At 42.6% G+C, this 11,786-nt stretch overlaps 1 protein-coding gene across 2 annotated transcripts; it reads right to left on the reverse strand.

Annotated features, from left to right (window-relative positions):
- Positions 1 to 719: 719 nt before the first annotated feature.
- On the reverse strand, positions 720 to 11,149 carry uap1 (UDP-N-acetylglucosamine pyrophosphorylase 1). Of its 2 annotated transcripts, XM_069150089.1 has the most exons (11): positions 11,019 to 11,149; positions 9,299 to 9,605; positions 7,750 to 7,954; positions 6,990 to 7,165; positions 6,705 to 6,877; positions 4,449 to 4,642; positions 4,210 to 4,350; positions 2,861 to 3,049; positions 2,583 to 2,624; positions 1,549 to 1,615; positions 720 to 1,421 (listed from the first exon to the last, which is right to left on the reverse strand). In XM_069150089.1, the coding sequence occupies exons 2-11, from the start codon at positions 9,579 to 9,581 to the stop codon at positions 1,329 to 1,331; spliced, it is 1,563 nt and encodes a 520-aa protein (XP_069006190.1). In that variant the 5' UTR covers positions 9,582 to 9,605; positions 11,019 to 11,149; the 3' UTR covers positions 720 to 1,328. The 2 variants fall into 2 exon arrangements, with proteins under 2 accessions (XP_069006190.1, XP_069006191.1); XM_069150090.1 differs by lacking the exon at positions 2,583 to 2,624.
- Between the last annotated feature and the right edge of the window lie 637 nt (positions 11,150 to 11,786).

Below are 11,786 nucleotides of genomic sequence, written 5' to 3' on the forward strand. Positions count from 1 at the left end.
TACACAGATATTCATGGTCCTCAGAGTACAAAACCCACTGACTTTTACATTTGTGGTTTGGAGTGAAAGGCCTCAACAGCTCAGGATGGATTGTAAGTTTGGTGATCACTTCATCACCAAGTTTACATTCAAATTTGTTTGTGAACAATCACCTATAAAACGAATTATGACAGTCTCAGTTGTGCTTTGTGTTTGGTGCTAATCAGAAGATGTCAGGTTGCTCACACAATGTTAGGATCTGCAATTTAAATTCATGTAAATCAGCATTTAGCTCAAAGTTCCACTACCAAAAAACATCACAGACCCGCCTGCATGACTACACACTGAAAGACATTGTCCTGCAACGTATGTGAAACTTGTACAAAGATTCATGTAGAGATTATGATGCCGTCAAAGTAAGTGTTTTTCCACTCAACACGCCATACTAGTCTCTCACATCATAACGCAGTTATGGAGCTGGAGAGTAAGAAAGAGAGTCAGAGAGGAGCCACAGAGAATATTTCCTGAAGAGCTGCAGCAGCGTTGCATGATCTGGCCCATCTTGAACATAAACCATGTGCTGGAAACTCTGATTCACGACACGAGGAGCTATAATGCAAAAAACACACTCAGCAGATGCAGGCGAGTGAAACTCACATTTGCATGATTGTACTCAGATTTGTGAAATACTATGTAAATACTTTGACTAAACAAAACAAAGACAACACATTCAGTAGGTTTTGCAGGTAGTAAAATGTCTTTAATAAAGATGATAGAGATCATAATATCTCTTAAAGCTGAATAATATCTAACCTTCAGCGATTACAAGCAGAAAGAAAGTAGATATTATAAATACCCCCCACAGCCCAGACCATGTACCTCGATTACATGCTACTAAGAAACCGCTCTCTGATCATTTCATCAGTCAACCGTCGTATAAAAATCACATGGTGGAATGAGTAGATGGTCATTTCCACCTATAAAGCATCTATCAGTACATATAAAAATAAGTCTCATAAGCAAAATAAATAGATGCACCTGCAGACTGCTTCATCCAGTCAGCATGTCGGGGACTTCGAACTTCATTTTGTGACGTGTGCAAATGCTCTTCAAAAACAAATATGAACTAAGAATGACATCCACATACAAAGTAGAGAATATGTGGAGCTTAAAAGTATACGATACTTTTCATCTTGCTCGTTCATTAATTTTGGACAGGACAGCCTGTTCATGCACGCGACATGCGTTATTGCACACCCGTGACATTTCAGTTTGTCCCCCACAAACACGGAGATAAACGGAGGTGGGTCTTTTGGTTTTCCCTAACTTTATCTCTCTCACTTCATTGATTAAACACCGTTCTTCACCAGCTCGTGGACTCCTTGCCCGTCGATCATCAGGGTTGGATGAAACTCCCGCTCTCTCACCAACTCCTCAAGACCCTTAAAGAAGTACAGACACCGTCAGGGCTTCGTAAGTGGCTGTACAGATTCACTGTTTAAGGTTAACAGAGACCAGAAGCAGAACAACATCTAGAGCTTCTATTGAATTGAGGCCTCGTCTGCTTACCTCTCCCCCGTAAGACACCAGCGGGGAGATCTCACATTTGATTGGCAGGTCTGTTCCGTCCTTCAGGCTGCGTTAAGAGGACAAAGTCAGGAAGCATTACAGGGAGGTAAAAAAGAAACAGAGTGATTGGCTCCTGAGACAGGCAAAGGAACTGTAGCTGAGAGAAGCAACTGTGAATCCTCGACACAGCTGTTCTTCTACTGCAGCTTGTGATTAGAGATCAAAAGGCAGAGAATCAGAGAATCAGAGCTTCATCGCGACCATTGATTAGTCCTCCGACCCATAACAGACATCCTCCAGAAGAAAACAGATGAGTGACAGGTAATGTGTTTGCACGTCCACCCGGTGCTTTGGAGGAACTATGCACCACATTGCCATCACTCAACATGTTTATTTCTAGATAATCATTACAGACGACAATCAGTAATCACATATCAGGGGGTTCAGGTGTTCTGCTGAGCAGCGGCCTGAAGGAAAAGCTGAATGATTGAAAGAGATGCACACCCTTCGAAAGCCTTAATAACATTCACGGATGCCATGAATGTCAGTGAAGCACATGCTCATTTCTTTCTGCCTTAAAAACAAGCAGGTGGATTTAAACTTGAAGGCAAACTAGCAAGCAGCTGACCATAAAACTATTTTGCACACAAATCAACAGGTTCATCATCTTTTGAAGTGAAGTAACTGTTTGCCAGAAAGTCTGACTGGCTCAGTTTACCCAGCATGCAACACATTATGTTTATTAGTAAAAAAAACATGAGAAGGGAAAATGATCTGTCAGCACGTCATTATAACAGTACGTCATCCCACCAAGGTGCTGAAGAAGACTGTTTTCAGTCGACTGAAGTGATCCTTACTGTCGTTTCCTTCATTACAACTGACTGTAACTCTTTTTTTTTTTGTGTGTGTGGAAATGAAGGAAAGGGATGTCAAGGATCAGAAGTAATGTTATACGATGTTAACACGTCTTAGCGAGAGGGTAAGAAAGCCAAAACCCCATCACCATGCACTCAGTACTGCAGGGGGATAATTACTTTCTGTTGCCATCATCTGTGACACTGCCTGCTGCTCCGTCTCTGGAAACATTGTACAGGACACACAGGAGCAAGACCAAGCATGAGAGAGGGGGAAGTGAGAGTGTGAGGTTCAAAGAATATAAAGCCTACAACACAAACAAAACAAACAAACAAAAAAAAAGCCAATGCACACAGTTTGTACACAGTGAAAGTGTTTGGGAAGGTGAGAATGATAACGAGGAACCCGTTTTGTTCGTATTCATGCCAAATATGAGGACGTGACGCGCTGCGGTCACCTGGGGATGGCGGGCACGCGTCTTCCGTTCTCGTCAATGAAGTGTCCGCCGGCGTTGAGCACCCAGCGGTGGTGGAGGGACATGAGGGAGTGTCTGGCTGTGGTCGGCGTATCCTTTCCGTCCTGGATGTCTGCGTTCTTCAGTGGGGAGAACTCGTCCTCCCGCAGCACCTCGTACACGACAAATGTCCTGTTGAACACAAGCGGTTTCATATTAGCACACAGACAAAGACCATCAGCAGACAGCGGGCATCATCAGTGACGACTGGGACCATGATCTAACAGCCGATCAAGTAGCGGTGAGACTCTGCAGCTGAAATAATTAAAAGCAACTAAATGTACAATGCTGTCATGCAGTTAAAAACATGAAGAACAACAACAACAACAACAAAAAAGGGCATCAGAATCCTGTAAACTTCAAATACACATTTTACATTTTAACCTCAACTTTCTTTTAACCAATGCACACATCAGTGACCCATATAAAATGACTTGGCGACCCACTTTTGAGTCTTTGTCAACCAGTTGAGTCACCAGTCCAGACCGAACGGTGCAGAGAAAAAACAGAAAACAGTAGGACTTTTTAGAAATCTGGCAACACAGTGAGTCAACCCATCTGGATTTTGCTAAAATCTGCCAGTGTGCCAGTCTAGGCACGGCTCTAATGCGTCTCCTCAGCGACACCAAAAACTATCTCTCCTCCTTTTTTTTTTTTTTACTTTGAAATACCGGGAATAAACCTTGAAGGAAGCTGGACGTGTCTGCAGTGTTTTTCCATCAATCAATCTTTACAGGAATCCTTTCATTAAATGTAAAGTTCTATTAGTAGTGGCGTGACTCAGAGCTGATGTCATGTAACACTGGAGGAGGTGAAATGAGTGAACAGCTCATAAAACCTCCATCCTCCTGCAGAGAATTTGGCAGGCTCGGTCTGCTGGACCAGACCGTGGAGAAATGGCACGACTGGGGCTGAAGGGCCGGGATCGGGACTGGAAAATAGAGGGTTGGTTCTTGCATGGAAGGACAGATGAAGGACCAGTCAGACCCTGAGCACGGAGGCCTGCCAGAATACCATAGTCAATGCTGCCACCTCTCTAAAGGAGCAGCAGTTATTCATGGTATCGTTAGTACTTTCATGGCTTTTAGTTTGATTAAGATGCTGTTTACTCATGCTGGAACACACACACACACACACACACACACACACACACACACACACACACACACACACACACACACACACACACACACACACGAACACACACACATGAACGAACACACACACACGAACACGAACACACACACATATGCATTCAGTGCCTGCCATGGAAAGAATGCACTATAACTCACTTAGCAAACTGGAAGATGTCAAAGACAAACTTTTCCATTTTAATCCCATTTGGTTTGTCTGGTTTGATCAGCTGACCCTGAGCATCCACATATGGGATCTTCTTCTGGGCCACATGGTGCTGCAGCTTTGGCTCGTACTTCCTATTATATAAACAGAGGAAAAAAAGTACCGCATGATGATGTTGTTCTTGGTACGAGGAAACAAAACTACTGAGACGAATGAACACCTTCTGCCTTACTGTACTACGTCTCTGAGGAAGGAGAAGCTGAAGAAGTGATTGGCTATGTTTCCTGCGTTGAACATCAGTCGGCCATCAGCACTGCGCTTCTCAGCCGTTGCCAGGGTGATCTCGCTGTACTCTACCACCTGGTAATGCCCGTCCACCTTGCAGACCACACCCACTGCCTCTGTCGGATTGTTTTTCTCTACCACCTGGAAAATTATTTCACAAAAAGACTTTGAGGTAATTTGCTGACATAAAACCTAAAAACCACGAGGCAGTCCACTTTATTTTGTTCAAAATACACTTGGGAATAGCAACTATTTCGTAGAAACGTTACTCAGGCAGTTCATAGACATAAGACTAAAAGACCGACTGATGTACGGAATAGTGTAAAAACTAATATAAAAGAGTCACTAAGACTCAAAAACTATGAAGAGGCAGCAAGTTAAAGTCTGTACTGAATGAAAAACACCATCTCCCCCCTCTGCCCATCTGCTGGTTGCTAATGACAGAGTGGAGTCCTGATGAGGGGGTTGGTGAACGGGGTGGGGGCTGGGAGACGGGGTTGGTGAAGCCACATGAACTGTTAGCGGAGCTCAGTAATTTACGACGGGAGGGTGGGACCCCGCTCTGATCTGAACATCCATCTCTGCTCCACCGCACATCTCATATTGTCAAACAGGACCAGGGTCTGGATGGTTTCTGGCTAAATATTTCACTCTGTTCTGGGTTAGCTGAAAAATAAACATGGTATGATGAGAAATATTTCACCGTGACACTGTTGAGGAATGATCTGTATCGACACAGAACTTCAGACACACTTCGCATATCTAACAGACATGTGATTTTGAAGAAGTTAAAGAAAGACAAGATGACCTACTACTGCATTTTAGATCAAGTGCTGACATAAATTAGTATATTACCATCACAGACATATCATACAATATCTGCAGAGGATACTCAATGAACTTTTAAATGTTTTAACTGTTGTTCCTGAGGCTTTCACAAGACAAACAAGAGCTTCACTATCATGTACTTCTATCTAGTAATGCTTCATACAATATGTTTTGTAAGACAGAATAGGTAATGTGTCAAAGCAATTATTAATCTGCAACCTTTATTCATTTACATAATATTAGCTATTCATGGTGCAATACAACAAAGGAATAAATGATATGACTATCTTTGACTGTCAATCTTCTTCCTATACTCTATACTATAATTAATGGGCCTGTTCTGTGAGGCTGTTGACTCTACTCATACTGGTCTTTGTTTCTGTCTGTCTCTGTGTGTTGGCCCTGTGATAGACTGGAGATCTGTCCAGGGTGTACCCTGCCTTTGCCCAAAGTGAGCTGGGATAGGCTCCACCCCACCCACCCCCACACGTGACCCTGACAGAGCGGGTATAGATGATGGCTGGATGGATGGATGATTACTGATTATTTTCTAGGATAAAAAAGTTTTAGATCAACCCAGAAAAGTGTGTTTGTCCTGAAAAGTAAAGTACTCTGTGTGCTAAGAAACTGTTTGGGGACAAAGTGGCATTTTCACATCAAACTTATGTTATCTGAGACCACAATGAAACTTAAAAGATTCTGGGTTTACGCTTAATTTTCCTGGAAAGTTCTGATGTATTTATTGCTCACGGGGACTGCAGGAAAAACGAAGTGGCCAACATCTCCACCTAGTGGTGAGCTGTGGATTTGTACACAAATGTGCTGTCTGACAGCTGCAGCCTGATGCATATAAATCACAAACAGCCACCAGGACTTCTCCTTTCAAGTTCTTGCATGAATTACATACATGCAAATTTCTCAATTACTTTAAACATTTCCGGCACTATTAAATAAGTTATAATCTTTGTGTGACTGCATCCTTTCAACATGGGTGATACTTCCTGGTCTGATAAATGGTAACTGTGGGCTTATCAGTGCTACTGGTGCTCAATAGTGATGTATCATATTATCAAGCAGGAATATAAGAAGTCTCTTTGTTATTTTCCTTTTAATGTAGCATCTCATAAAAGAGAATATTCTATCATCACAAAAATAAATGTAAAAAAATAAATGTTTAGATCGCATCCTGATTCTGGTGTGTGCCAGGTGTTGTGGTCCTGATGACTGATTCTTAAAAGTAAGTGAAGCCACGAAATTAAGACAAATGGACGCCAGTCGCTGATCGTTCATCTTTATACCTAATAGTTTTAATGTGAAATACTTCAAAGTTCTTAACACTCAGATACAAAGAGAAAAATCTGGAGGAATGACAAACCTTAGCTCCACAGTCCGCTCCCTTCTGCTCGCAGAAGCCAACAAAGGCAGGGTCGGCCACTTTCACCAGGATGTTATCCACACAATAAACATGGATAAACTCAATCCCCCGCCGCTCCATGTCACCCAGGATCCCCTGGTTCCCGAGAGCTCTGTAAAGACCCCCGTTACCATCTGGAACACAAACACACTCATTTTCAAACAATCACAGCGCAACCGGGAAAATAAGACTCTCTGAACAACACTGAGAATGAGACCGGATGACATTAATCCTTCGTTGGCATACCGGGAGCCATGGAGAGCTTCCCTTTGCTCTCCAGGATGATCTTGCTGTTGTAGTCCATGGCTGGCAGCATGCCCTGCTGAAAGAAGATCACGTTGCTCTTATCCAAGCCAAAGTAGTTATGTCGTGAAAAGAAATCCTTGGTGGACTCCATTGTCCTGCCGCTGGTCATGATGTACCTGAAGGCAACGCAGAAGCCACTGAGTCACACATTTTTCTTTTACCACTTTAAATCATTTATACAACAAGTGTAGCACAAAAATCTAAATCCTCTATTTTATACTGTGAAATGCTGCAGAAAACTTTAATCAGTGACTATTCACAAAAATAATCAAATTTAGGTAGATGTCAGACAATAAAAATTAAAAAACTTCACTGCAGATGATGTCATGGTGCCATTTCTACTTTCAATAGCTTTGAAGCCCCAACTACAGTGTCATTAGGGTTTCATACACTGCAATGACTTCTTGTTATCTCAGTCTTTCATATTTTCAAACTGTAAACTGTCCTTGGATCTGAGCTAATCCTCCGCCAGTAACACAGCATCCTTGATTAAGTTTCCTCTGATGCTCACAGTGACCTGACCCAGTTAGTCATCATGCAAACATAACTGGAACAAACTGTCTTGGTTCTAATTACAAATCAGACTGACAGTACTTGTTAGCTCAGGGCCGATTTATTTTCCCTTAGATAAAGTAGTAGATTCAGCTCACCCAAATGAGAAAAAACATACATAGTCATCTTAAAAACCCAAATGTCTCACCAGGGAATACAGCACTTGATTTTGTGCTTCTGCTCAGCCAGCTGTTGCAGCTTCAAAATGCGCTCGGCTTGGATCTGAAAGAGTGTTTTGTGGGACGGCAGCCCCACGTCGTACATGCCTTTGGGGTAAGAGACACCCAGTCTGGTTCCCTGGCCCCCTGCCAGCAGTAAGGCTGACACTTTACTCTGAGAGATGCAGCGAAGACCTGAAGGGGGCAACACAGCAGCGTTAACATGAACAGAAGTAAATGTATGCGTGCCATAGTGTATTTAAGATAGTGACACATATCTGCATGTACACGCTGATATGACGGTACACAATCTCAACACACAAGCACAATATCTAATCTCTGTTGACGGTCATAGTGCATTTATATTACCTTTGTGAGGACATTTTAAATAAATATTAATAAACTTGACTAAATAAACAAAGCCGTTAAGATTTAATCAAATTATTTTATGACTTTAATACAACAGCACTTTGGGAATGACACATATTAAATTGGCCCTGAACTAGAATCTTATAAAACTCATCAACCCTTTGAGGGTTCAATGGGTCGACTGTTTATAACGCTTCCCATTTCTGTTACATAAACTGCGGCTATGTGACATGATACGCATCACTCTTTCGACTCGTGGGTGCCAGAAGACAAGTTTTACACCCGTGTACTGGGTGGGCCAGACTTTGACTACTCTACCACAAATACACTCACTCACGCACCACGCCCAGCACACAGATTTGGTCCATACAGAGCGTGATGACCTCATGAATGAGGGTCAAGGGGCAACTCAAACTACGTCAGCCCCAAATCAACTCCAGATGTTTTCTGCTGCCACCTCCACCATCATCCTCCCACAGGGACAAAAAAAGAAAAGAAAAGAGTACAGCTAAATGGTCAGACCCCCACTGCATGCAGGATTGCGCAAAGCATCATGAGCGATGTGAGCCGACTTACTCATGTTTTGAATCTACGCAGGGGAAATAGACTGCCAATAGTTTGTGAGTTTATACAACCACACGGAGGCCAAATGAGGAGTTTCAGTTGTGACACTGAGATAAGCTGTTACATACGTTTTTATTCAAACGGCTGCTTTATTGTGGGTCTTCTGGAAATCAATTCTCTGAAAATATCAATGGCACAAGTCTTGAGAACGAGCGCTGACCCTTCTCACCATCACTGCATCATGTGAGGTCATGTGAGGTTTTAATCCCCTTAAGCCCCCCCCCGAGTCTGATATCAGTGAATCTCTCCTCTCTCACCTGTCAGCCATCACTTTGTATTTTAAAGTTTCGTAAAGTTTAACTTTAACTGCGAGGCTTCAGTCTCTCTGGAGTATATTGTGCAGTAATTAGGATAGCCTTGTTTAATGGCTGGTAATGGTTCACATATTCTCTACTACTGTATGCCATCAATAAAACCAAATACAGTCAAAACAATTCTTCCTGTTTCCTTACAGCGTGTAGTACTCGGGGCAAATAAAGATTAAAGGTTAAGTTAAGCTGGAACTGGGTGTGGATATATGATCTAGGGACTTCTCAAAAAGCTCACCTGCGAGCTCCCAGTCTTTGAGGCACTCCCTGTCCCGTGTCACGCTCCCCAGCACCTCCCTGGGCACGGGCTCCATGCGGGCGTCCATCTTCTCCTGTTTGCTGCTGCTGGACGTCTCCATGGCGTTCTTGAAGAACCCGTTGATCTCCTGAAAGTCCATCCCCTGCAGGTCGAGGTTCAGGTCAGCCTGCTCCTCGGGGCTCAGCTCGCCCCAGAACTGCAGGAGGTGAGACTGGCCGGCTTCAGCCAACCTGTGGATGAGTCCGCTGGCGCTCGGGTCCATGATCAACTGTGCTTTTGATCAACTCTGCCACACCGAAACAGACATAAAAAAAAATAAAAAAAAAACAAGATGAAGGACCATAGCTTCATCTGAGGACACCTGAAGTTATATCATTACATTACATTACATTTCATTTCATTTCATTTCATTTAGCTGACACTTTTATCCAAAGCGACTTACAGTGCATTTCAACCATGAGAGTACAAAACCCAGAACAGGAATCAAGAAAATACAATTTCTTCAAGAAAGCCAGTATCAGTGGTGGGATTATAATAATAATAATAATAATAATTAAAAACTTCATTTCTTTTTATAACACCTTTTATACAGAAACTGCAACTCAAAGCACTTTACAGGAGAAAGTAAAACAAAAACATATAATAAGAAAACTCTCAGTTGCTCAGTAGGAGTATGATATAAACTTTCAGTGCATTAAAACAGAAAGGTTCTTCACCATAAATGTACTAACATATACAAAGCCTGCACTACTAGACCTAAGGGGGAGGTTTGGAACATGCTCAGATAATAAATCAGAAATGTAAAAACGAGTGAAAAAAATCCAAATGAATCCTCAGCGACACAATCAGCTAGTGTAATGCTGCTAAAACTGGATTCACGGGATCTCTCTCTCTCTCTCCATAATGACATGGTAACATGTTTAGATTAATAGGTTGAGTTTTTAGGAGGTAATCCTAAAATTTTGTAGACGAACCTCGATAGCATCTACATCACCTAAAAGTTAAAATTCAGAGTTGATAGAGAGATATTTTAAAGGAGGGTGGAGTTCTTTTGGAGAAAACACAACTCACAACGACCACAGTATTTTACAATCCTGACTACTGCTGATCAAACTAACGCAATGATGTCAACATGTCACGTAGCCTGACATTTACATAAGTGAACACTTAAATGAAGTAACTTTAAAGGAATGTTCATTCATCTCTTTGTTTGAACGCACACCCACGATGAGCAACTCGTTGGACAAGGAAATCATCACATCACCGGGGCAGATTTCTTAACATTTGAATTGGGAAGCTGAGGGCGAACATACAGCAGAACAGAACAGCTGATTGATCTGCATAAAAATCGATAGATGTCAAACAGGAGGTCGAGTCAAGTCGACAAGGATGTGAAGTTCAGGCTGATAGGGGTGAGCCTATTTCACTCCTGGCAGAGAGGAATTCAGTATTACCACTGTGTAATAACACAGACTTGCAGTTAGTGAGCTCTAATAGCCACATGAAGCGTGTCTATCGTGCGAGCTGCATCTATCAATCATCGCGGAGCGCCACTGTCCCCTGAGCGGGCAGCGCTTGAGTGGCAGGAGGGGACAGCTGGAGCCGAGCACCTATTAGCAGCTAACCGGCTAACTGTGGCTGAAACAGTCAGCTCGGTGAAAACACAGCAGACAAAATGAATGAAATGTTAAACTCTTACCTCTCACAAGGGCTCCTCTTGGCTTTAAGACCATTAATGCCAGTCTGTGTGTCTGTGTGTGTGTGTGTGTAGTACGGGTTATAACGCCTCCCTACCGGACGACACCTCCTGCTACGTCACATTTGACGTGGCAACAGCGACGGTTACGTCGGGGGTGTGGCTCCATATGAATGCTGCGTTCACGGGCTCCACGTAAATCGGACTATCCCCGTGGCAAGATACTTTAGTCATCTGATGCCTATAGAAATACTTTTCCCAAAAACATAAATGTCTCTCCTCATTATTTCCCTCTATAACTAGTATTACATTGATCATGGAGATTATGAATTCGGTGCGGGCTGTTGGCCCGTTTGTTTGCAAGTGTAAAGGAAAACTACCACCCGATTTTCACTAAACTTGGCGGAAGGGTGCAGCATGGGTCAAGGGAAGAAATCACGAATGCCCGAATCTTAAACTTTCACATTGCGAAAAAGGGCGTTTAGACTTCTAAATGACATGTGTTGAAATCCAGTAGATTATAGTAAAGTTCAACAGTGACAAAACATAGGCCATTCTGGAAATCGGATGACTCTGTATCACAATCTACATTCAGGGCTATAATCCGCCTGGGATATGAGATGAGATATCTACTGACAAAAAGTAAGCCAATAGTTTGCATGAGCATATAGGGTAATAAGGTTTAAACTCAATTATTTATCTCCGAGAAGTTATATCCGTGTTTTTGTTGTCTTTAGAGCTCTCTCCAAGACCCCCAACACTAAACAGGAT

The sequence above is a fragment of the Embiotoca jacksoni genome, unplaced genomic scaffold (assembly GCF_022577435.1).
Source record: "Embiotoca jacksoni isolate LCO1_2020_lvr unplaced genomic scaffold, fEmbJac1.0.p SCAF_16, whole genome shotgun sequence".
Taxonomy (NCBI): Eukaryota; Metazoa; Chordata; class Actinopteri; family Embiotocidae; genus Embiotoca; species Embiotoca jacksoni.